The following is a 23,716-nucleotide window of genomic DNA, read 5'->3' on the forward strand; positions in this document are numbered from 1 at the left end:
TTACTGGACGGTGGACGCTCGTGTTTCACTTTGCTGCTGAGCCGTCTTGGGTATGTCGGCGCTGACCATGACTGCAGCGATAGGGATTGATGCCATGACCAAGGCGATGTCCTGATAGGCCAGGACAGTCGAGCACTATCATAGTAATCGCCCACATCCAAGCTACGCGTCTCCGGATTTGTTGACTATGTAGTCCGATCGCGACATGTGGGCGCTAACACAAATTCGCTGAGTTCTCTTCTCAAGCGCCCGAATCTTCTCATGCGGTCTGTCCGGAAATAACAGCTCGCAGATGCCCTTCCCGTCGGCACACTGATCATCTTCCACTCGGCCTTTCCCCATGGAACGCAGGATCCCCCGACATGCCGTATGAGGTTAGAGGTAAAGCCAGATGCGAGAGGTATATTGATATCGTCGTCGTTCCTGTCGACGCGTTCCTTCTTCCTCCTTTCCTATTCAACCTCCTGCACAGAGTGGCGTCGAGTGGTTGCAGTTGGGACCCATATTCAAGTGCTTTATTGTTCTGCAATTCGACCTTAATTCAAGTTACTCTAGTCTCGATTGTGCATCGGTATGACTTCCGCCACGCTGGCACAGGAGATACGAACTAATGCCTTGGCTCCCGTAGTTTGTTAATCGACACATGCTCCCATAGGTTACGAGCCAACGACAGTACATACGTCCACCGCCACCTTATCCGCTTTCGCTTCATCCAGCCAACACATCCTCGCTATCGGCATTCCGTCCAGCTCGTTCTTCGCTCCCATGGCTTTGGGCATCGCTTTCATTACTGTACACTTGCGGCGCAAGCAGAAGAGTCAAGGTGAAGATAAAGAGGGAACGGAGAAAAGCAGTTCATCTCTGTTCTCTCGACACAAGCCTCTCATGCGATCTACGAAATGCCGCCATCCAGAGCACATTATCACTCCTTTCACGGGTCGCAGGTGTAAGGCTTCATCCTATTCCCTCGCACGTGCGAAGTTAGCAAGCTCACACGTCATATCTCTCAGTCTCAGTGGTGCATATCGCTCCTGAATATAGCCCAGGGACAGAAACGTCTGTGCGTCCAGTCCCCCATCAAAGATCCGATGGCTCCTGGTATTTTGATACCTCTGGGGCATCTCCACCGGCGTCCCGCGCCAGCGCTGATCCTCGTGTGCCTGAGGTATCCTCCCAGGGAACGTACCACCGTTCCCCGAGGAGATTTGCTTCGCAACCAGATATGCGGACGCGGGGACGGGTGGTTAGGCCCCAGTCAGGACACTCGATTGCCCCGACGTGCCCGCCGGGAATCTGCCGAAGCCCTACACCCAGCACTTCTTCTGAGTGCTCTGGAAGCTCTTCGGCGACTGTTGAAAAGATGCAGGAGCGTCTACAAGAGCTAAGGGAGTTCCAAGTCAGGCAGGCTCAGGTTGCGAAGCAGCGGCACTGGCAGCGCGCTGCACTCCCTCCCCTTCCTCCGCTCCCACCACCACCGCCATACACCCCGTAAATGTCTAACGACCTCAACGACGACCCACAAAAGAGGATGTCATGCGTCGTATCATAGACTCTCGCCATTAATTCCCGTGTTTCCACGCGAACTTGGTATCTTCAAATCTGCGTTAATCACCTTCCCCTTCATTCCTTCCCACTGCCCTTCCCTAGCGGCCTCTCCCAATCTACTCGCCCTACCATATGCATGAGCTAATACCCCATTGTTTCCCTACAGTAGCTTACATCGCACCTTAACTGTATCCATAAGGACCTCCGCCGCAGGTCCGGTAATGTACAGTAAACCGACAGTAGTTGTCGCCTCCAAGTAGTCCTCGTACAATCGCCCAAGTGATCATTTCGTTTATGCTGTTTTTTCTGAGGGCTCGGCAATGCCGCAGGGCAGGTGCATGCAGGTGCTCCAGCGCTCAGCCATCAGTAAGCGGACGGATGCTTCAGGACCAGTAGCCTCTTTCGGAAGGAGAGCTTCCTTATCTGGAGCAGTCTGCTTGAATGTTTTTTGGGCGTCGTAGCAGCATGTGCTCGAATCTCTTTGATGTCACTCCCGCGATTTGGTTCTAATGGGACTGTTCAAAGTGGACTTGGCCCGACCTGAATCCCTCGCAAGGCTGATACAGTTGTTGAAGCCATGTGCCCCCTTCTGTCTCCCGATTCTAGGCACCGTGTTTCATTCGTGGCCATGTCGTTCATCTGCCGATGCTGAGACACTCACGAGGTTACATCTATGGCTATCTTTTGAACTCGATTCTCCCGAAGTACCTGCCTTATTTTCTGCTATAGTACTTTCCCCCGTGGACAACAACCAAGCACGATACTTCTGCTCCGTGGATGCTACGCCGGAGAAGCCCACGCCAGACGAGAAGAATCACGTCTCTGAATTCATCGAAGCTTTCCTACGAGCCGTTGATGCTGAACTTGGGCTATCATCGTCGATCAACATGATAGTGGGCAGCGATCCGCCTACTAGGACGGGCATTCTCGTTGGATCCATACACGACAAATGGGTGGATACACTGAGTCTTATCGCCTTGGGCAACGGAGGATGCACGAAGTACCTGTTACCTCCGTTGACGTCGCGGTCTTCTCCGCCTGCCACGGATGATCGACGTCTCCCTGAAGATCTTACCATTTCGCAACTCGAACCCTCCGACATCCCGATTCTGAAATCCGCATCCGCTATTCCGCATGCGGATGAGTACTACACGTCTCGCTGTGACATGTCGGTGTGCATCCGGACCAACATAGAGGGATCTCCCAGTCTCCCCGTCGCCTGGGCGTTTCCTCATGCGGACGGATCTATCGGGGGTTTATATGTCCAACCACAGTTTAGAGCGAAAGGACTCGCACAACAAGTGATAGAAGCGGCCGTGGACAGGCTGCGTATGGGTGAACGGGAAGAGGAACACGGAGGTGCTTTAGGATGGAATTGGGTCGATGTCATGGAAAACAACGCTAGCGGTGAGCGCCTCTTCGAAAGGATGGCCGGAGCAGGCTGGAAGGCGGGATGGAAGTGCAATTGGATGATGCTGAAATTTCCATGAAGTTTGCAATCTAAGGTATGGCGGTCTCACTGCACCCTGTTGTAGAGTTACTGATTGCCATTTCGCCAAGCATGTTTTAGGCCTGATACCATTAACGATATCATGTTTAGGTATACTTCAGATAGGTTTTGGATAGTCTAGTTTTACTGCATCACCTACCGGGAGCACATTATGCTGGAATGCTAAGCCAGCCATTGGTGCGGGCGGAATACTCCGTAGTCGCCAGGGAATCGTAATTTCTGCTGTAGATCAAACCCGAAGTCTTCGATCTACGTCGCGGACACCGTGTTAGGTACGGAAGGGTCAGCAGCTGGACAAAAGTAAATCTGACTCAGCCTTGACTCAACCTGACTCACTCTCACTCTCAATCTGACTCAAACTCGACTTCAACAACCTTCGGGTTGACTCAGAGTACTAATTTTCGAGTTTATCAATCCAGTAATAGATCATATTCGTCACTCGAACGAGACACCCCGACGTTTCATCTGATCAAGTCCGACCGTAAGCCCTACAATCGCTAGCCTATTGGTATCCAACTAATTAACTCTGCGTCCACGACATATTGTGCCAGTGTCCGTGATGTCGTCAAATGCAACCGAATTGTTCAGGGCCGACTTGACCCAGCCAGAGATAGTTGGGCGATTAGTGGAGCTGTTGAAGCACGGCGTTCCGCAATCTCTCCCCATACTGGGCTCATTGTTTCATTCGTCTCCGCCTACAGCTGAGACGATTGATGGCGTAGCGCCCAAGTTGTATGTCTGGACATCATTCGACCTCAACCATGCGGACAGGCCATCTTTATACTCAGTCGTGGCGTATTCGCCTCTCGATAACAACCAAGCACGTTATTTTTGCTCCGCGGATGGCTCATCTGATACGCCCACGGGGCGCGAGAAGAAGCACGTCGTCGACTTTCTAACAATGTTCCTCAGGCATGTCAACGACCAGTTAGGAGACTCGTCGAATCCGACTATGTTCAAAATTGGATCGGTTCACGAGAAATGGGTCGATACTCTCCGTTCCCTGGATGTTGATAGGGCCAATCCATGCACGAAATACCTGCGTGCTCCACCGGGACCAGGGGATGCGCTACCTGACAGGGATGTCTTAGGCGGGATATTCACGATCTCTCCGCTGCAGCCCTCGGACGCTGAGTCCATCATATCCACTTCCCACATTTCCCGCTCCAGGGAGTACATTCTTTCCCGAAGCCTCACGTCCATATGCATACGGGCTGCAGGGGCAGATGGTTCGGGTGGACGTCCCATCGCATGGGCACTTCAGCACTCGGATGGGTCCATTGGGACATTGTTCGTTCAGCCAGAATATCGAGGGAAGGGTCTGGCGCGGAAAGTTATGGGCACCCTAGTGAACAGATTGGACCAAGCTGACGCAAAAGCAGCTCGTGGAGGTGCCCTAGGCTGGAATTGGGTGGATGTCGTTGCAGGCAACACAAACGCGGAACATTTCTTTGAAGGATTGCAAGGTTGGCATAGGGGATGGACGTGCTATTGGATCTCCTGGGCTTCCCTGGACTGATGAGCGGTCCTAGTTCATGACTTACCGAGCTCTAACAACGTAACGTACCTCAATCAACTCTTCATCTTGTCGCACTCGCGTTGACAGCCTTGTATGCGTTGACAGCCTTGTATGCATTGACAGCCTTGTACGCGTTGACAGCCTTGTACGCGATGATACATTTCCAGTGTTATTTGCGGCCAAGGCTTCTGGTCTAAAAACAAATCCCGTCACCCACTCTGTCAGAGATCCTGCAAATCCCCTGCTCCGAACCCCACTCCTCCCACTCCCTAAAGTTTCTCTCAGCAAACTGGAACACCTTCGCCCAATCCTCGCACACCAGAATGCTCCCCATTCTATCCCTCTCATAATCCCTCGTCATAAAGTCCCCCTCCTCGAGGTCGTCCGCCGCCTCGCACAGGAAGCTCTGTCTCAGGTAGTTTAAGCAGTGCTGGACGTGATGCTCGCCTGCAACGGGGTCGCTCTTGTCTGCGAAGGCTCTCTGGATCATGCGCAGGCAGTGTAGTTGGTGGAACATGACTACCGCGAAGAGGCGGTGGTCGGGTCCCACACGAACCCAACCCCACCCGGGCGGGTAGGTCGTTAGGGTCATCCAGGCTTCCTCGGAGCCCAGGCCAGTCAGTGGGTACTGCACTGATTCTTGGAGCTGCATCTCGACGAGAGGCAGCGGGCGGATCGGTAACTCAAGAGGATAGTCACTTCCGATGTAACCTATTCAAGATGAAGCAGCCATGGACGGATGGTAGCCAGCTCATATAGTGGACGTACTGTATTCAGATTGTTTGAAATGTCATTGGCGCAATTTATTGTAGACTTGCCATCCCGTAACGGCGACATTGCACGCACCCAAGGCGAAAAGAACTTGACATGCGGACGGTACTTTCATGACCAACGAAGGGACGGAAGACAACAGAGCGTGTAAATAATATGACCTACGGGAGGAAGTGTCATATATACATACTAGTAGCTATAGCACAGGATAAGACATCTTTCAATCACAGCACTGCCGGCATCAAGCAGCGGCTATATATACGAAAGCAATCATGACGGCTCTTGGGAAAGACAAAAGCTACTTGAGATCAGCCATGCGTGTCGCCTTCGTCCAAGCACGGCCCACGTCCCTCACCCGTTGGCGCTGGGTACTTAAGCTGCTTCATCAGCAGCGACTTCTCCTGATCGAACCAAGGACTCTTTGGATGGGAACGATACTGCCTCAATTGCACCGGTCTGCCATCATGACCTCTTGAAAGGTCACACCGGAGGATCGCCATATGGTACCGTCAGGAATGGGAGTCCGCGGGAATAGGTTCCAGGTCGGGTGCAGCAAGGCGGCCAGCGTCGACTTCAGAAGCACCTCCGCCTGCTCTCTGACCAGCAGCGAATTCGGAGCGATCTGTATTGGCCCGAGTACTTTCAACAGCGCCTCGCAAAGCCTGTCGCCTGCTTGTGAACGTCTGGGCCACGAAAGCCGCTACGGCCTATGTATCGGGTACAGTGTGCTCAGTCACTTGAACCACACTGCTGCGATGATATCTCTGCTTGGACTGATACACGCACCAGTATGACCGAACCCAAGAGTAGCCGATCCTTCCACTGGTCATTAACCCCCACCTTCAGCTCCGCTCGCCTCCGTTGTTTCTCCTTCCATATAGCAGTGCTCAAATCATGATAGTCCTTCCTGACGTTGATATCGGACGAGCTGGGATCGACGGTTTTACCCCTAAGAACTTTGTATGCCGCAGAGATGGCGTGAAACCGTGCTTGCGCCGACTCGGGGCTAACGGTTCGGGAGATAGGGGAATCAGGATGATAGAGCCGCACCAGTTCATAGTCTGGCAGTTCTTAGGATTTACATTCATGAGCAGCAAAAGCTAATAGAAAACGTACATCTGGCCTTGATGTCTGCCTGCGATGCACTCGCAGGTAAATGGAAAATCTGGTGTGCGGTTGGATTCGGATGATTTGGAAACGGCAGAGGATTGGAACTAGACGAAGAAAACCGCACAGTTGCGAGTGTCCCCCTCCAGCACCGGGCGGAACGTGCAGAGGAAGCCAGCCGAGCCATCATTGTGAGCTGAGGATAATAATAATTGGATTGTTTAATATTGTGATATGTATTCAATATTCAATCTCCGACAACGTCATTATCTGTGGCTCGGCTCCGCCCTACATATTACTGTAACAAGTCACTGTTTTTGTCTCCTTGTAGTATATCTACAAAGGGGGGACGCGTCACTGGCCTTCTTCCTCTCTCTTCCGGTCAAGCCCAAGACCTGCAGACAGAGCAACATGGCCTGGTGCGAACCCTGTGACCGGTATTTCAGCTCTTGGAATGCTCTGGAGGACCACTATGAGCATAACTCGAGACACAATTGGTGCCGGAAATGTGACCGTCATTTCAGTTCTCCTACCGCTCTCCTCAGTCACCGTGTCAATAGCGGCGCTCACAACTACTGCAGAGGATGCGGGGAGGATTTTGACGAGGAGTATGAGCTGAGGGATCATATCGACAGGACGCATTGGTATTGCGATGACTGTGACGAGTTCTTCAAGAATCAGTACGGTCTGCGGGAACATTATCGTCAGAGCCCCGCCCATTTCTATTGCGCAGACTGCGACAAGCACTTCGCGAATGATAACAATCTCAGAATGGTATACGTTCTTTGCCTTCGTTTCTACAGATGTAGACTGACCGATCCACAGCACCTGAAGTCTTCGACCCATGTCGGGCGAGGTGTTCAATGCAAGTGGTGTCCGAAGGCGTTTCCGTCCATTGCAGCCCTTACTCTCCATCTCGAGTCCGCTACCTGCGCCTCAGGCATAACGAGGTCGCAGGTCAACGCCTACGTTCGTTCTATCGATAGACAGCACATCGTCACGAAGCGCCTCATCACAGGTCCCTCGGACATAGGCCCGACTGTTCGCTCTACCATGGCCACCGCTGCAGCTTGGAATGGATCCTACTACGAATGTTACTTTTGCTCTCGCGGGTTCTCAACGTTGGCCGCCTTGAATCAGCACCTCAACTCCCCTGCGCACGAGGCCAAGATCTATAGATGTCCGCACTGTCGGACGGAGACTAGGACCTTATCGGGCTTGGTGCAGCATGTCGAGAGCGAGAGCTGCGGCGTCAGCAAGTTTCCGGCTGCGAACCGGATCATGGACAAGCTTACGGCCAGTATGGGGAGATTGCTGATGTGACGGTTTCTCTAGGTTACTGCAAGAATGGTCTTGTTGGTGTCGCGTTTTCTGATAAATTTTCAGTCGTTTGTCCATGCGCTTTCATGCTATCATGTTGTCATGCAATCTTTACTCGGTAGTAAGTTTTGGACTTGAGTATGGGTTTTGGCAATCCTGGCATTCTTCCTGGTGAAGCTGGTTGTATCCACATATGCAGAATATCGATATGTATTTATGGAAATTGGACGGGTGTGGACATAAGGACCCGGAAGTCACGGCGCTGTCACAGGGAACGTCGAGCAAAAGTTCACGGAAGTTTATACCACCGCTATCCCCCTCCCTTGTTTGTCGCCCTAGGCGCCAACGCTAGCGGTCGGATCTTCAGACGTAGCAGTCGTATCTACTATCCTGCGGTCCGCGTCAACCAACTACGGCAGATAATTGAGTTTATCCGACCTAAAGAAATATGCATGCTTACCGCACTGCCAGCAATCTAGCAAATGTTGTGGATACCTGGTATTTGAATCATGTGAGGAGTACTAGTCAGGACACAGATCAGTCACAACCTGGGATGACTGGACGCTTACCATTTGTCCTTGATCTCCAGGAGCCGAGGATAATTGGGACCCCAGTAAGACGCTAAACACATAGTCAGAACACAAATACCGGAAACCCGTACCGGGCGTACTCGTGTGATTTGGTTCATAGACATCGCCTTCGTTCTGTGCAGAGGCTATAAGTACTGGTCTACGAAGATGACGTGATCACTCCCACATACGAAGTAAGCACCAGAAACTGGAGATATGTCTCTCATGTGCTGCGTGATGTTGGTGACCAGGCGATACTTCTCTTGCTTGACAGCCAGCGTGTCGTTGAAGTTGAAGACTTGATGGAAGCTCATCTAGTACACATTCAGATGAACCGAGAAGACGACTGGGGCCAAGGAAAGATTTACTATCCACAGTGAGTTTCTCCAAGCAGGTGTTACACTAGTTGATCCTTTCTCGATATAACCGCTGGATACGACCCGGACGTTTCAACGCTGGTCGGCGCTCAACCATGAAGATAATGTCACGTACACTTGTAGCGCGAGTCCGACTTCGACGGCATAGGACCTGTTGTTATATAGACCTTCTTGAGTTCGTCAGTCTGCCCATCACACGCTCACCGTATGGGGTGCGCTCTGGTTCGGTAAGGTCTTCTCGTGCAGATGGTGCCTGCTACTCAAGAAGCGCATATCGTATTCCTTAGATGCATAGCAGAATGCTAGAAGAGACAGCGGGACCGTATTCTCAGCTCGACGGATCAGCAGAAATGCATCACATTACGTCTTTGTACGCCCACCAACGTGGGCATGTTACAACGATGCTGTCTGTAGAGTCATAATACATGACACGATAGATTGATCCTCACAACGAGGGAACATGGTCCTGTTATACATACCATCTACATGATGAGGCATCCAGTTCCCTCGTTGTGGGACTTCAACCTTCCTACAATTTCGTCTGGGCCAAGGACAGGTCCCCTGCCTTTCTTTTGCCCGTCAAGGTCGACTATAAGCACACCGGAATTCTGTGGGTCTAATTCTGCGACCAATCCATGTCTGCAATTTTGCAAATCAGTAGCGGCATAAATGGCACAGAGCAAAACGTACTTCTGCATTAGATCCTTTATGGCTGGCTCTAATTTGGCAAGGCCATGCGGCGAGTGCAGTCCCTTCCCTGGACAATAGGACCTAAGTATACTGTGGTCGCACGAGATGAGGCAGACGACACGGACCGACGATGAGCCTTATTTCGGAATCACCTCGTTGCCGGGCCTCTTGTATGGCTTGATCTGTGTACGAGATGGCCTCCTTCACGTACAATCCATGCAAGTCCAGTTCACCCAGTTGACTGTCCTAATTGGCGCAACCCGTAAGTCCACCATTACCAAGGGACGCGATCTATATTCACCTTATTGTTCTCTACCGTGCAGGCAAGGCGGGGTCAGGACCATATGGTATGGACTTTCAGACTTACCGACAAAGATCCATTTGCTTGCTTCAGCATTTAGACGTTCCATTTCTTCCTCATGACGGTGTCCTTTCACAGATAATTCCTTAGCAAGTGCCCCATCGCCTCGAGCGTAAGCCGCTTTGCTCTCTTGGAAACACTTCGCCATCTGGGCGCCCTCTTCCCGAGCACGCTCTCGCAATCTCACATAATGGTCATTCTGCTGGTTGATTTGGTTCTGATTCTGAATGACACGTCAACGGCCCCAACTCTTGCTATAATGATGAGCCATAAGTCACGTACCACATGCCCGTGCGGACGGGGAGGCGACGGGGGCTTCTCATGTACCGGGGGTCGTCCTTGCTGAGGACGGTGTGGACTGGGTGGTTTAGGAACAGGCTGTTGCACAGTAGGCTGCTCCTCAGGCTGCTGCTGCTGGCCGCCGCATAGTAACCTGACTACAGCACCGAAGATCTGACTCAGGAAAGACATAGAGGATGACGGCCGGGACAGGAGGTTTGCGGACTGTTGTCGGCGTCGGCGACCTCGATTTACTTTGCTATCTGTCAGATTACATTCTGCCCTTTATATGACCGGGCCTGCTGTCGAGCATCGCCGAGGACATGAGTTGATACAGCTGCATCCCACTCTTCAGCCAGAACAAAGATGCTCGAACAACGTGGGGTTCACAGAAGATGTAATGAAGCAATGACGAATCCTGAACATCGTACACGCATTGCTGCATAAAGAAATCAATCAAGAAATACAGGTGCTACATACATGTTAACCGACCAACCAAACCACTCAGCAAAGAGTCACGTAAAAAAAGTATCTGACCCGATCGTACGCATTACGCCTAGCAAAATACTCATATCTCCATGCCCACAAGCACGTACGCCGGGTCAACCTGGAAAGGAGCTTTAGTCACAACGGTGCCACCCACGTACATCAAAGCATGTAAGAGGTCTCCCAAAGCAGGGGAAGACCGCTCAAGAGCGATGACGAGTGCGGAACACTGCAGTTGTTCATCGGCCAACTCTAGAAGAACGACGATGCTATAAAACACGTGAGCGTGCGCTATGACGCCTTGGAATGAGTGTAAGAGGCCTACCTTTCCCTCAAGTTAACACTATCGGCGTTTTTGCCGTTAACATAGATAGTCTTGGGTTTGCCTGGTAATTCTAGCACGACGCCCTCAAAGGCACCGGCCATGTTGGGAGCAGAGATTGAAACACTCTTGGCGTAGGGCAAAGCACTAAGACCATTGCGAGGGAAAAGAGCAGTCAGAAAATCGAGGGCGGCATTCGACTGTTTAGCGCTGATCGCGGAGACGCTTCCATCCCCATCGTCTCCATCGTCTGGAGTCAAGGGAGGCGTTATCAGGTCTTGAGCAGGGGCTCGAGATCTGCCACGGATTGCTTGAGGCGATGCAACTACAGCTCCAGGGACAAGCGAAACGGAGTCGAGTGTGGTATGGACGTCCTCAGGCGGAGGAGTAGGCGGATAGACGATGGATTTAGGGAAGTAGTCAGGTTCGGAGAGACTGAGCATGGATGATCGGTCGGAAACTGGAGAAGAGGAGAAGATGCGCGCCGAACTGTCTGTCACCCAGTCCGACGACCCTCGATCAGGAGGGCATTTCTCGTTAGGGGTGTCAAAAACGCCACTTCAGCCACAATAGAGTTAGTGTTTATGCCACATTAAACAATCACTATTCACATACCCCGGGTCCGCCAGAGAACGTAGTGGAGTAATAGTAGAGATCATCGTTGCCCTGCATGTGGCAGACAGCGAGAACACTAGGCGCAGCGTCAAAAGAGAGAGCCCCATCCCCAACGGCTTGACGACCGTTGCTGAAGCGAAGTATCAGCATCACAAGTACTAGGAGAAGAGGTAGTTTTCACGTACGTGGGGCAAAGACTAGATTGCAGTTTGGTACAATTTGTCATAATAAAATTCGACATGAGGTGCCAACTTCGTTGCGAGTGCGGGCAAATGCGAGGCCTGTAAGGAACGAGAATCAGTGAATGAATCATGTAAACAGGGTAGAATGAAGGCCCACTACTCACAAAGAAAGGTGCGCGATAACACGAGGCGACGGCGTTCGGTCAGCGATTGGTGCTCAGAAACCTCCGCGACCACCTCCTTATATTTCCCGGCACAGCCTTACATAATTCCGGGTGGCGTTGCTTTCTCTGCCACCGCACTCCAAGGCTGTTTATAGCCTTCGGACTGTCGGACATACGCTACAACCACGAGTTGGCTCTGGGAATCAGAGAGATAATTTATTCTCGAAACAAGTTCATGATGATCTACAGTAGCCCTGGTACCGGCAGCGGTGGAAGGACTAGGACCTGCCGCCGCAGAGCCACACCGTGACTCGCCACATCGGCGATTCGGAGGAGGTCCGGAGTCAATCCCGGCTCGGCATTCCCCGTAACCTCGTATCATCAAGCCTCACAGCAACCCGACGCATACCCCTTCCGTACCTCAAGACGTGAGTACATTTCGAATCTTCAGCACATTGCTATCGTTGCAGAGAGTGCCTGTTGCTGTCTGAGAGAAGTTTCAGAGGTCGGGATGGAGTTGCAGAGGATGGATGGCTGAGATAGTACTTGGATGGCATGGGAGCGCGATGGATGGCAGACTGCCCCTTGGTATTAACTGCTGACTCATGTTTCGTTCCAGTAACTACCTCGGGACTCTCAATGGCTGACGCAGGACGCGGACGTGGCGGATTCGGACGCGGACGTGGTGGTGACCGGGGCAGAGGTCGCCGTGGACCCCGCCGCGGCGGTCGCAAGGATGAGGAGAAGGAGTGGTATGTGTATCGTGTTTTGTATGCTGGACGGCTCCCCTCATAGACTGCAGGGTCCCCGTTACTAAGCTGGGTCGGCTCGTGAAGGACGGCAAGATCAAGTCCATGGAAGAGATCTACCTCTTCTCTCTCCCCGTCAAGGAATATCAGATTGTCGACTTCTTCTTGCCCAAGCTCAAGGATGAGGTCATGAAGATCATGCCCGTCCAGAAGCAGACCCGTGCCGGTCAGCGTACCCGTTTTAAGGCGTTCGTCGCCATTGGTGACTTTGACGGTCATGTCGGATTGGGTGTCAAGTGCGCGAAGGAAGTCGCAACTGCTATCCGTGGTGCCATCATTCTCGCCAAGCTGTCCGTCGTTCCCGTCCGGAGAGGCTACTGGGGTGCTAAGCTCGGTGAGCCCCATACCGTGCCCTCCAAAGTCAGTGGCAAGAGTGGTTCCGTCATGTGCCGTCTCATCCCTGCGCCGCGTGGTACGGGTATCGTCGCTGCTCCTGCCTCGAAGCGCCTGCTTCAGCTCGCGGGTGTTGAGGACGTGTACACGTCATCGAAGGGCTCAACTGCCACAATGGGTAACTTCTTGAAGGCTACTTTCACCGCTGTAAGCTTTTCATGGTTGCTGCGCGTCTCGCCTATATTCACTGCTTGTGCAGATCACTAAAACATACTCCTTCCTTACGCCTGACTTGTGGAGAGAGATCCCCTTGTCCAAGGTGCCTTACGACGAGCACAGTGCTCACCTTCAGCTTACCGCGGGCAAGAAGGCATATTAGACTTCCGGCATGCTGTAGTTACTTTTGACATTTGTATTTTCTAAAACCTCTTTTCCATGCTATGGTATAGGAGACATGCATCTCGCCTTCGCGTCATATACATTGGGAGATCGGGGCTGGATTAGTCAGTCACATGGGATGCTGGTGTCATCCTCGGCGCTACTCCTTGGACGGTCCCGAGGGCAGCCTTCCCTCCTGTGCCTCAATCAATTCCACGCAGGTATGATTTGCGCGGGAGGCGAGGCGGAAGGGTGGATCTAACACCGTAGCATGCCATCTAGGATGACCGGATTGCCTGTCTGGTGCAAGCTATATCGGACTCGGTAGGGAAGCGACAAAAAGAACCACACACCCCTCCTCCGCGGTCGTTAGCAATTGCGCTTCTTTCGCACCCCGTGGGGCGCCATACCGTGCTTGGTCGCCTCTTTGTAAGCGACTGTCACGTTGAGAGTCGGTTCTCCGCGTTTCTGTGCGGATCCCCCTGTATCGGACGGCTAGCAAACGGCCCATAAATAAGAGGAAGACAGAAGCAATTCGGGAGGTCCTTTTCTTGTGAGCAGTCGTGTCCATGAGGTCCGATACGATCCTCCTTACAGCGACCGCGGTCGCGTTACTGGGCATCTTTTATTACGTGCAGCTAGGTCCCGTATTGAAAGCCGTTGGTTTTGGCCGTGTCGTCGAGCAACGGGGCAACATAGGATGCCGAGCAGAGGCTGAGTTACAGGCCTGTGAGAGTGAGTACCAACCCTCCGCAGAGCGATCGGAGTAGTGAACTTGCTCATATATACAGAAATTGTGATACATCAACCGACGGGACTCCTATACCTAGCGTGTTCCACTCCATCAAGCCGGACACAATGGACACCTGCGCTCTCACATCTGAATGCCAGTGGCATGTCGCGGGATGACCATGTCGCACTATATGACCCCGAAACTTCCAAGGTCACTCGCCTGCAATTAAGAGGGTACGATTCGAGCCGTGATCTCTCTGTACACGGAATGGACGTTGTGCCGTCTTCATCAAATCCGAACGACCTGTTCGTGTACTTGGTCAATCATCGACGGCCAAGGCACGGTGTTGACCCCAAAGTCCACGGTGCCAACTCTTCAATCGAGATATTCAAGACATCAATCGGGTCGTCCATCCTAACTCATATCGAGTCATTTGACGACCCTGTTATACAAACGCCCAACGATGTCGTAGGTTCACCGACGGGCCGATCTTTCTGGTTCACCAATGACCACGGGTCGAAGATTGGATTGGTATGAAAATCTTGAAGCAGCATGCATGGGACACTCATGTGCATGGTGCAGTTACGAGAGTTGGAGTTCTATCTCGGCTGGCCACGATCATCTGTGGGTTTCTGTGAAATACAAAGAGGCTGCAAGTACGCGGCCACCGGGCTCCCGGCCTCGAATGGCATCGCCAGAGCCGCAAATGATACGTTCTATGTCGGAAGCAGCGGGAAACCACAAATACACGTACTAGAGAGGCGGGCGGATGACACGCTGCTGGTCAAAGATGTCATTCACACCGGTCAGTACTTCAACTTTCCGCCCGCTTTCCCCGCGTTGATATCCATGGAACCATAGATCGCCTCATCGATAATGTTGCTGTCGATCAGAGTGGCGCATTATGGGCGGCTGGTAAGAAGGCTATGCGTCTCGTCATTTTGTTTCACTGATTTGCTTGCTCCTCAGGTCTCGTACAGCCTCTGCGAACATTGGAGACATTCGCCGACCCTTCACTGAGAGCTCCTTCGTCCGCTCTCCGTGTTACGCGAGGAGACTCCGGACGGAAATATCGTCTCGAGAAGGTGGGGTCTGCCTTTAACTGTTACTGGGAATCTGACGCAAGCCGTCCCGTAGGTATTTGAGGACGATGGCGCCCTTGCCACTGGTTCCACCTCGGTTGCTCATGACTCGCAGCGAGGGCGACTATTCCTACACGGTGAAGACTCTGCTTCCATTTGGACGTCGATACCCAGTTGACATGCACAACAGGTCTTGTTGCACCATATCTGACCATCTGCGACTCTCCGGCCTGAGCTGTCTTGGCGACTCGCGTGTAAATAAACTGCTTTGCACGAAGGGACGATAACGACCTTCACGACAAGATACGCTACTGACATTACGACGTTGTGTACAATATCAGAATTTACAGCTGCTACAGAGTCGAACGAGAAGACCCAGCCTAATCCACAATGAAGAGCCAATTGCATGGTAGCCTGTCGGGGCCAGCTGAAATCATCTTCTTCCACGGCGCGCCTTCTGGGTGCCCCGTGATTGCCTGTACGCAGCATATTCATCGGAGTCGTCATCGTCTGAACCGTTATCCTGCTTGCGTTTCTTTGATCCCGACGCTGCCCGTCCTCGTGTCCTTGGTACGGCGTTGCTCTTAGACGGCCTGCCCGGATCTTCGAGAGTCCGGTCCAGGAATTCCCAGAGCGCTCTAACGACCTTGCCATTGTTGCGGATGTCCGGAAATCTGTCACGTACGAACTTTCTGAGGTCGAAGATTTGGTTGGCGCGCTCCTCATGAGAAGCATGACGCATTAGGAATAGAAGGACCCCTGCAGGATGCGCTTAACCGATGGTTATCCCAGATGTAACGTGCATGAAGGACGTACCGATAAATACGAACTCGACAGGTGCAACTCGTGACTTTGGCTTTTGGAAACAGTACGAAAGTGATGGTGTACTAGCAATGTACCACATCTCTGTCAGGACATCTTCGATCTGTTCCTTGAATGACTGCGGGGGTGGTTTGTGGTTATCTAGCCAAGGCTCAAGCTTCTGTGGTGTCGGTACTGTATGACCAGGTAGGTTGTCGCAGATGTAGATCATGGATGCCAAATTCTGGAAATCCCTTCCCCGCTTGATGTCCCAGTCCAAGACACCGCCCAAACCAGTTTCTGGGACAACCCACTTTGTCTGCAGCTGGGAGATCCATGAGCCCCAAGGAGAAGAGATTGCTTGTAGTTTCTCTACAACCGCCGATGAGAAACGAAACTCAGGTGGCGTCAACAAAACTCACCTGCAGCGGTTAGAGCCATGCCTAATTGAACCCTCTGGAAGATTTCACGCTCCATAGCCGGGGTGAGGTTGCGGTATTCCGCTGCTGCTGCTTCAATAGCTGTGATGCATGGATGGAAGGGAGCAGGCTCACCACAAATGATTTGCTTCTGGGCAAAGACCCTTTTCCAATAGTCCGGAACTTCCAATCTATTGCTCTTCAGGTTCTCAGGTGAGGTATAATACCAGTTCTTGCCCGTCACAGGATCTCTATCTGGCATGGGACGTAAGGCACCTGTAATACTTGAATAAGGGGATAAGCATACGAGGTATCTGCATATTCGGTTTAGTGAAAGTCTTCGAGATGCACAGACGAGTGGCACACCTGGCCATCGAAGAATTTTTGGATAGACGTTAAGCGTTGCTTCCCGTCGACGCATATCCGCACCAGCTCTCCATCTTCATCCGGTTGAACAGCAAAGACGATGGGAGGTATATAGAAGTTACGAAATAGTGAATCAATGAGGCGGATTTGCTTGCTTTCGGGCCATACCACGTCTTTGTGGCAGTCAGGCATTAATCAACAATCAAATGGCCGAACCACAGACCTCGCTGATAATCCGGACACAGGTCGATCTGACCCTCGTGGATAAGCCCTGCATATTCGAAATCACTGAAGACGAACGGCCAGCTTCCAACTACTGGACTCACTGTGAAGTTCTTGGGTAGAGAGCATACTCCCCTGCGCAACGTCTAGCGCGCCTCTCACTTTGAAGACATTTGGGTCGTCGTCGTCCTCTTCCCACTCGTCCACCAGTTGGTCAATCTCCTGCATGTCTTTGTCCGACATGGCGCTGATTGGAACTGGACACGAAGTGGCTGCTCGTTACAGAGAGGCTCGGATGCGGTTCGGACGCCGGAGAAGATGGGACGCCTCAGGGTCGCCGCACGTGCTGTCCCTGGAATACAATCCTTGGGTCGTTGAGGCAACACCGGGGCTCAAGGTCTCCCCGAACCTTTACATTTCTCTGTGTGCTTGTAGTCTCTGTGAGCTTATACACACGACTCTCGTCGACCGTCGGTGTCTGGTATGTCGGGAAGCGACCAGGCAGGTAATGAAGTTCCTGAGGCAAACGAGGACAACTCTGGTACTATCGTGACCTCGGGCTCATCTACAGATGCTCTGGATGCTCTGTTGTCTCCCAGGGAAAGTTCACAACCAGTGCCACCGTCTGCTCGAAACTCTGTTGCAGATTCCGAGTTTAACGATGTAGGATTGGACGACGAAACCCGGTTCTCCACCGTCCCTCTCAGTACGCGATCCAGTGTTCAGACACTGAGGTCGGTGGAGTCTATCCCTGCTATGGGTATGGATGAACGAAGAAATACTGCCGCACTCGCACCATCTGAGTCGTCTACTTTGGTCAATCAAACTCTTCACAAGAAGTCTGCCTCGGACGCATCCAGCCGCTCTATCTTGCGGTCGAGCTTAGACTTCAAGCGGATTAAAGAAGAAGATAACTCAGCTGCTAAACGCATCAGTATTGAGGGTCAACAGAAACTACAAGAGGACTTCAATCGATTGCAGCTACAGCGGCAGCAGGAGGCGGAGAAGCAGAAAGCGGAGGAGGCTATCGACTGGGGTATGTTATCCCTAGACAATTCTGTCGGGTCACTGAAACACAGATAACGAAGACTTCTGGGGCGAGGTTGTGTCGGGTATGTTGCATTTGAGCGGAAGGCAACCATGATATGAACTTTCCCGCTAGACTATCAGAGATTTGCTTCTGAACACCCGGATCAGTTGGCTGCTGCCATTGAAAAAGGCATTCCGAGTACATTGAGGGGTATGGTCTGGCAACTAATGTAATGCTATTCAGCGCATGACATTTCGCGTGCTTATATCTCCTCAGGTCCGCCTCAAAGGACCCAGGATTAGAAGAGACGTACCTGAAACTCTTGAAGGAGAGCAGTCCTCACGAGAAGGCCATCTCGCGAGATTTGGGCAGGTAGTTCGTTCAGAGAGCACTCTAGTACGGCATATTCACCAAGATGAAACATGCGCAGAACATTTCCTCACCATGAATTTTTCACGGACGGACAAGGGATTGGGCAGGAGAATCTTTTCAATGTCTTGAAGGCGTACTCCCTGTGAGTCCCGGCGGTCCGATGCTGACTCGTTCCTGATGAAATGTCGGAGGTATGACCCCCAAGTCGGGTACTGCCAAGGGCTACCGTTCGTCGTGGCTATTCTCCTCCTGAATGTAGGGGTACTTGTCGTTTTCCTCCTGCAATACTTTACACCCGCGACAGATGCCGGATGAAGAAGCCTTCTGCCTTCTCGTACGGCTCATGTACTCCTACGACCTGCGTGGTCATTTCCTACCGGAAATGCCCAAGTTGCAACTCCGTCTGGTAAGGCCCGGCAGTGACGGCGTTGTTGATAGAAGCAAGGTTGATCTTTTCATATGCAGTTCCAGGTAGGATACATATCATCAATGCCAGGCATGCGGAGACAATGGGTGACATTGTACAGTTTGATCGTCTGATAGAGGAGATGTTGCCTGTACTTCATGTGCACTTCCTTCGACAAGGGATCAAGTCCAGCATGTTTTGCTCACAGTGGTTTCTGACGTTGTTCAGTTATCGGTAGGTGTCTCGGTTTGAGTTGCAGTGCTCGAGTCGCTTAGACAAGACTAGGTTCCCCTTGGACATCGTGTTTCGAATATTTGACAACTGCCTAGCGAGCGGCATCGAATCCATCTTCGGTTTCAGTCTATGCCTTCTGGCAAAGAATGAGGAAAGGCTACTATCTCTGAAATTCGACGAGATCCTCGCATTTCTGAACAACAAAGTATTCGAACGCTACCAGGTCGGTATGTTTTCTCTGTGTCTACTACGTCTGATAATGACTTCGACTTCCCTAGGTCCACGACGATGCCAGCTCCCCGGAACGCGAGGCGAAGAAGATTCCAAAGTACCGAGCGGATGAATTTGTTCAGGATGCCGTGTCCCTGAAGATCACCCCGTTCATGTTAGATGCGTATGCTCATGAGTACGAAGATATGTGTCGTGCCCGTGATGCTCATGCCCTGGAGCTGGATGCCCTGCGGAATAGCAACCGTAATCTTTCAGCGCAAGTGTAAGTTTTCTTTATCCTTTGCATTAAATTTCAATCTAATCTTGGAATGCGGTAGCAAAACTTTGGAATCCAGCTTAGCACAGCTGAACACGGAACATGTTGAAGTCCTGGTAAGCTCTATCCGGACCGTGTCCTACGCAATGTCTTAATTCTTGGGTATCATGATAGAATCAGCTTGTCATGGCGCGGCTAAAAAACGAGGAAATAGAAGGCGAACTTGTCCGTTATAAATTGCTGTAAGCTTCACGGGTCTCTTAGTCGTGAGTGAGAACTAATGAGGCTCTAGTTACGCCGAGGCAATGCATCAGAACGAGGATGCCTTATCCTCCCACCGTCTCTCTATCATGAGTAAACGAGGTAGCGGGAATACTAGTCTGCCCTAGCCTGCCCCTCTCTTTGCTTATGTTTCGCATCCCCCCATCAGACTTGCAGTCTGTACCGCTGTCTTGCTTTGTACGGTTACAATATGTAGTTGCGGCTCATCGCTCATTGGATACACGATGGCCCACCTCTCAGAGTCAGTCTCCGCGACTTTTTCTGCCGACTGGCACCAGAATATTGATTGCTCGTACGTCATTCCTCCCCCGAGATCCTGACCTCGGAGAGCGGATAATGCCGGCTCGCGAATGTATCTGCAACCAGCACCTGGCCATGCTATCTCGCTGCAGACGGCAACCTTCTCGCTTTGTCTGTCGTCGCGCTGACGGTATCAGGTCAGCCAACCTTCCAGCGAGGCCACAAAACAAGAGACGGCAATTCTCATCCTCGGAGGCCTCTCACGCTAAGGGATCGTCACGGTCGTACGATAGAAGTGTTGCACGAAAGCATCCATGGGTCCTCTACGCCGCCCTGGGCTTGGGAGGGGTGGGTGCTGTTGCGTACCAGACGAATAAACCGTTCCGGCATTCCGTCCTAGCTGTTGTACGATGCTCCAGGGTTGCCTGTCAGTATGTTCTCATATGGGGGTGCCATGCGGTACTAGTCAATATCCCACAGATGCTGCTATTCGCGGGATTATTGATTACAAATGGACATTCGCGAGTAACTACACCTCAGAGGAGGCTAAGCGGGATGCATATTCAAAGTGCCATAGGCGGAGTGCACACCGAGTCCTCAGAGCACTGCTTGCCAATGGAGGTGAGAGGAGTTGTCTTCCTTGCCCGTGGCTAAGGTTGAGCTGGGTCCGAAGGCATATTCATAAAGCTTGGCCAGCACATGTCTTCATTGTGAGTGACACCTCGAGAGTTTCTACCATGTCTGACCGGTGGTAGAGTTGTCCTGCCAGTGGAATGGACGGGTACCATGAGGCCCCTCCAAGATCAATGTGAACCAACGCCATATGATGATCTTGAAAAGCTGTTCCTATCGGACATGGGTCAAACTATTGAGGATATATTTGACGAATTCGACCCCAAGCCCATTGGCGTTGCGAGCCTAGCGCAGGTACATGTGGGTCGTGACAAGGAATCTGGGAGACGCGTTGCTGTCAAGGTTCGTTCAATACATTTCGATTTATCTGCGGGTCGCCAAAGCAGGTCATCAGCTACAACACCCACATCTCGCCGAGTTCTGTGACGTGGACATGAATATGGTGGAGGTTGCTCTCGGTGTGTCCAGGTTTGGTATTGGTCTCTCGGCATTGCCCTTATACTCTGTAGGCTGGATAAAGTCGTGGTTCCCAGAATTCGAATTTACCTGGCTCGGCGAGGAGATGCGGGAGAATCTGCCAAAAGAGATGGACTTCACGATAGAAGCAAAGAACGCCGCGCGTGTGGAGAAAGATTTCGAGGACATCCGGACGTCTCTCTACATACCAAAGGTTATGACAGCGAAGAAGCGAGTGCTCATCATGGAATATATTCAAGGAGGCCGCGTGGACGACTTAACCTACCTCGCAGATAATAATATTGACCGCAACAAGGTGTCCTTGGAGCTTGCACGAATCTTTGCGCAGATGGTGCACATCAATGGCTGGTTCCATGCAGTACGTGGCCTTGCTTATACTTGGGTACCACATGCTGAAGTGTTACAGGATCCCCACCCTGGTACAGAACTCTAGATTACCTGCACGTATACCCTGGTATGCGAAAACTGACCGCAATACGCAGGTAACCTGCTCATCCGCCCGGCGCCGCTATCGTCGAAATCACCGTATAATTTCGAGATTGTCTTGCTTGATCATGGGCTGTACTTCGACCTCGATACAGCTTTGCGGATAAACTACAGCAAGTTCTGGTTGTCCTTGATAAAGTCGGCTTCGCCAGAGACTATCGCTGAACGGCGACAGTATGCCCAGTTATTTGGCAATATTGGACCTGACCTGGTTAGTGGACTCACGTACTATCTCAATGCGCAAGTTACTGACGCATTGTGGGCAGTATCCCGTCTTCGAGGCTGCTATCACGGGTGAGCTCCATTCTTTTGTTAATATGGAACCATTTCGTCCCGGTTGAACCGGTGAAATACCGCGTTAATTGGACTGAATTGCGCGGGTAGTCCTATTTAAGGTGACTGCGGGCAGATTCAGATAGAGATCTGCATGAAGTGGCTGCAGGCATCGTGAACGTTCTATCTCCTCAAGTGCGGAGCAAGGGACTGGTGCTAACGCTTCTTCAGGACGGGCCACATTGAAAGGGCAGGACGAAAGAGACGCGGGAAAGGAACAGAACGCGTTTAAGAGGGCTTCGAGTATGCTCGACATCAGTCCTCCCAGTGAAGAGGAAATGGATGCGATCCGTGAGGCTGTCATCAACAACGAAGGGATCCTATTGTCTGTCTTCGATGTCTTGCGCCGCGTGCCTAGGAGAGTGCTCATGGTTCTTAAACTGAATGACCTGACGAGGTACGACCTTAAACTTATATAACATAAGACGAAATTTAATCGAGACCACATGGATTTGTTAAGAAACCTCGACCATGCACTAATGACTACGCACTCAAATGTGAGACATTTGTTCAGTTTTGTAGGACTGAGCTACATCACTGAATGTTGACAGATACGGGTCTTCCTCATCATGGCAAAATATTGTGCAAGAGCGGTCTGGCAAGATGATCGTACACGGCTCGTGGATGAAATGCGGGAAAGGGGGCTCGTTTCTATTGGCCTCCTGTGGGAGTACTTCGCCTGCTGGTGGTATGTATCCTGCTGTAGTTTTTCTTGCGCGACGGCTCACGACCCGCGCATATACCGTCTACAGGCGGTATGAGAAGCTCCGAACGAGTTTTGCAGTCGTCGAATGGGCGATGGACTGGAAGGCACAGCTGATAAAAATCACAGCGTGGCTGAGAGGGCTAAGATCCAGAGGTTTAGAGGGGGCATATAGAGCGGCTGCGGGACTCGCATGATATATCGTGTGCCGCAAGAATAGGCACCGATAGATCCAGTATTGGTACAAATATACAACATTGAATTGATGGAAAGAGAGCGAGGTACGAAAGCATTGCAAGCGCATAGAAGGGCACACAGCATGACATGAACTTCGCTAGTCACTTTTTGCGCTTTGATGGTTGTTGTCGGGATAAGCGATCGATGGTCTCAATGCTCTTCTTCAGAGTCTCCCACTGCGAAATCCAGCTTCACGTCCAATTCGTCAATGCGAACAGAATTAGGACGCACCTGCTCAAGATTCAAGGAGACGCCCTTTTTTCCGGGTTTCTCATCTCCATCCTCCCCGTAGAACTCTCTGATATCAACATAAACTTGACCTGCGGAGACTAAGTTGTGCTCTTCTCTATCCCTGAAGGATGGAAGATCGTACCTTTGAAAGATCTCACTGTGGCGCGTTTCTTCTTCCCGAGGTCCACATACTGTTCACCGTCTTTAGTCATGTGAACTTGAACTTCATCCCCCTCATCATCATCCTGTCCTCCCGAGGACTCAGGATCCGCTTTCTTGCATTTCCTCGCGGGGGCATACTAATAGCGGGGAAAGACATGTGAGACTGCAACCCCGACAAGGATCCGGCTTCAGGGCACGTACTTTGCTAGGTTTAGCCCTCTTGGCTAGCGGCTTCGCCTCCTCCTCAGAGCTACTTTCGCTTTTGGAGTACTCCTGTTCGTTTTCATCCTCGCTAGGTGAGGCTACTTTGCGTTTAGCCATGATTGTGGCGGGTCGTGGTTGTCGACGAGTCGGACGCGCGCGTCCTGTTAACGGTTCTCGGAAGGACGCGACGCGTGATGTCATTGTACCCTATCCGTGAGAATGCATTTGTATTCGTGGGA

At 51.7% G+C, this 23,716-nt stretch overlaps 13 protein-coding genes across 13 annotated transcripts; 7 read left to right on the forward strand and 6 right to left on the reverse strand.

Moving 5' to 3' along the window:
- Window positions 1-442: 442 nt before the first annotated feature.
- On the forward strand, window positions 443-1,756 carry GLOTRDRAFT_120660 (uncharacterized protein). The gene is made up of 3 exons (XM_007866407.1): window positions 443-571; window positions 629-946; window positions 1,011-1,756. Exons 2-3 carry the CDS (start codon window positions 766-768, stop codon window positions 1,490-1,492), a joined length of 663 nt encoding a protein of 220 aa, XP_007864598.1. The 5' UTR covers window positions 443-571; window positions 629-765; the 3' UTR covers window positions 1,493-1,756.
- Window positions 1,757-2,018: 262 nt separating this feature from the next.
- GLOTRDRAFT_137825 (uncharacterized protein) lies at window positions 2,019-3,294 on the forward strand. Its single transcript, XM_007866408.1, has 2 exons — window positions 2,019-3,050; window positions 3,106-3,294. The coding sequence occupies exon 1, from the start codon at window positions 2,055-2,057 to the stop codon at window positions 3,033-3,035; it is 981 nt and encodes a 326-aa protein (XP_007864599.1). The 5' UTR covers window positions 2,019-2,054; the 3' UTR covers window positions 3,036-3,050; window positions 3,106-3,294.
- Window positions 3,295-3,614: 320 nt separating this feature from the next.
- Window positions 3,615-4,574, forward strand: GLOTRDRAFT_127867 (uncharacterized protein; the record flags this gene model as incomplete). Its single annotated transcript, XM_007866409.1, has 1 exon — window positions 3,615-4,574. One exon carries the CDS (start codon window positions 3,615-3,617, stop codon window positions 4,572-4,574), a length of 960 nt encoding a protein of 319 aa, XP_007864600.1.
- Window positions 4,575-4,767: 193 nt separating this feature from the next.
- On the reverse strand, window positions 4,768-5,411 carry GLOTRDRAFT_92528 (uncharacterized protein; the record flags this gene model as incomplete). The annotated part of the gene is made up of 2 exons (XM_007866410.1): window positions 4,768-5,256; window positions 5,343-5,411. The coding sequence occupies 2 exons, from the start codon at window positions 5,409-5,411 to the stop codon at window positions 4,768-4,770; spliced, it is 558 nt and encodes a 185-aa protein (XP_007864601.1).
- A 196-nt stretch (window positions 5,412-5,607) lies between these two features.
- On the reverse strand, window positions 5,608-6,639 carry GLOTRDRAFT_137826 (uncharacterized protein; the record flags this gene model as incomplete). The annotated part of the gene is made up of 3 exons (XM_007866411.1): window positions 5,608-6,052; window positions 6,132-6,406; window positions 6,462-6,639. 3 exons carry the CDS (start codon window positions 6,637-6,639, stop codon window positions 5,855-5,857), a joined length of 651 nt encoding a protein of 216 aa, XP_007864602.1. The 3' UTR covers window positions 5,608-5,854.
- A 163-nt stretch (window positions 6,640-6,802) lies between these two features.
- On the forward strand, window positions 6,803-8,033 carry GLOTRDRAFT_58932 (uncharacterized protein). Its single transcript, XM_007866412.1, has 2 exons — window positions 6,803-7,226; window positions 7,278-8,033. The coding sequence occupies exons 1-2, from the start codon at window positions 6,864-6,866 to the stop codon at window positions 7,773-7,775; spliced, it is 861 nt and encodes a 286-aa protein (XP_007864603.1). The 5' UTR covers window positions 6,803-6,863; the 3' UTR covers window positions 7,776-8,033.
- A 304-nt stretch (window positions 8,034-8,337) lies between these two features.
- Window positions 8,338-10,240, reverse strand: GLOTRDRAFT_127871 (DUF1771-domain-containing protein; the record flags this gene model as incomplete). The annotated part of the gene is made up of 9 exons (XM_007866413.1): window positions 8,338-8,393; window positions 8,443-8,476; window positions 8,533-8,655; window positions 9,252-9,357; window positions 9,409-9,475; window positions 9,534-9,654; window positions 9,710-9,720; window positions 9,776-9,992; window positions 10,052-10,240. The coding sequence occupies 9 exons, from the start codon at window positions 10,238-10,240 to the stop codon at window positions 8,338-8,340; spliced, it is 924 nt and encodes a 307-aa protein (XP_007864604.1).
- A 376-nt stretch (window positions 10,241-10,616) lies between these two features.
- Window positions 10,617-11,515, reverse strand: GLOTRDRAFT_127872 (uncharacterized protein; the record flags this gene model as incomplete). The annotated part of the gene is made up of 3 exons (XM_007866414.1): window positions 10,617-10,803; window positions 10,860-11,414; window positions 11,472-11,515. 3 exons carry the CDS (start codon window positions 11,513-11,515, stop codon window positions 10,617-10,619), a joined length of 786 nt encoding a protein of 261 aa, XP_007864605.1.
- A 753-nt stretch (window positions 11,516-12,268) lies between these two features.
- GLOTRDRAFT_99438 (ribosomal protein S5) lies at window positions 12,269-13,469 on the forward strand. Its single transcript, XM_007866415.1, has 3 exons — window positions 12,269-12,569; window positions 12,620-13,166; window positions 13,219-13,469. The coding sequence occupies exons 1-3, from the start codon at window positions 12,457-12,459 to the stop codon at window positions 13,336-13,338; spliced, it is 780 nt and encodes a 259-aa protein (XP_007864606.1). The 5' UTR covers window positions 12,269-12,456; the 3' UTR covers window positions 13,339-13,469.
- Window positions 13,470-13,906: 437 nt separating this feature from the next.
- Window positions 13,907-15,386, forward strand: GLOTRDRAFT_105028 (calcium-dependent phosphotriesterase; the record flags this gene model as incomplete). The annotated part of the gene is made up of 7 exons (XM_007866416.1): window positions 13,907-14,072; window positions 14,129-14,601; window positions 14,653-14,875; window positions 14,932-15,005; window positions 15,051-15,155; window positions 15,208-15,289; window positions 15,343-15,386. 7 exons carry the CDS (start codon window positions 13,907-13,909, stop codon window positions 15,384-15,386), a joined length of 1,167 nt encoding a protein of 388 aa, XP_007864607.1.
- Window positions 15,387-15,585: 199 nt separating this feature from the next.
- Window positions 15,586-16,933, reverse strand: GLOTRDRAFT_37727 (uncharacterized protein; the record flags this gene model as incomplete). The annotated part of the gene is made up of 5 exons (XM_007865708.1): window positions 15,586-15,911; window positions 15,969-16,325; window positions 16,376-16,456; window positions 16,508-16,623; window positions 16,728-16,933. Coding segments are annotated over 5 exons (1,086 nt in total), but the record flags the coding sequence as incomplete, so codon positions are not given.
- A 783-nt stretch (window positions 16,934-17,716) lies between these two features.
- GLOTRDRAFT_92532 (ABC1-domain-containing protein) lies at window positions 17,717-22,840 on the forward strand (the record flags this gene model as incomplete). Its single annotated transcript, XM_007866417.1, has 25 exons — window positions 17,717-17,996; window positions 18,040-18,072; window positions 18,123-18,219; window positions 18,267-18,362; window positions 18,421-18,504; window positions 18,554-18,623; window positions 18,667-18,833; window positions 18,859-19,002; window positions 19,054-19,225; window positions 19,281-19,495; window positions 19,551-19,605; window positions 19,664-19,731; window positions 19,968-20,063; window positions 20,209-20,438; window positions 20,492-20,632; window positions 20,685-20,721; window positions 20,767-20,986; window positions 21,039-21,102; window positions 21,154-21,540; window positions 21,604-21,818; window positions 21,874-21,901; window positions 22,112-22,337; window positions 22,401-22,437; window positions 22,492-22,628; window positions 22,693-22,840. The coding sequence occupies 25 exons, from the start codon at window positions 17,717-17,719 to the stop codon at window positions 22,838-22,840; spliced, it is 3,447 nt and encodes a 1,148-aa protein (XP_007864608.1).
- Window positions 22,841-22,981: 141 nt separating this feature from the next.
- GLOTRDRAFT_127878 (PC4-domain-containing protein) lies at window positions 22,982-23,594 on the reverse strand (the record flags this gene model as incomplete). The annotated part of the gene is made up of 4 exons (XM_007866418.1): window positions 22,982-23,056; window positions 23,112-23,200; window positions 23,254-23,410; window positions 23,475-23,594. 4 exons carry the CDS (start codon window positions 23,592-23,594, stop codon window positions 22,982-22,984), a joined length of 441 nt encoding a protein of 146 aa, XP_007864609.1.
- Window positions 23,595-23,716: the final 122 nt, after the last annotated feature.

This window comes from Gloeophyllum trabeum, assembly GCF_000344685.1.
Source record: "Gloeophyllum trabeum ATCC 11539 unplaced genomic scaffold GLOTRscaffold_00004, whole genome shotgun sequence".
Classification (NCBI taxonomy): Eukaryota; Fungi; Basidiomycota; class Agaricomycetes; order Gloeophyllales; family Gloeophyllaceae; genus Gloeophyllum; species Gloeophyllum trabeum.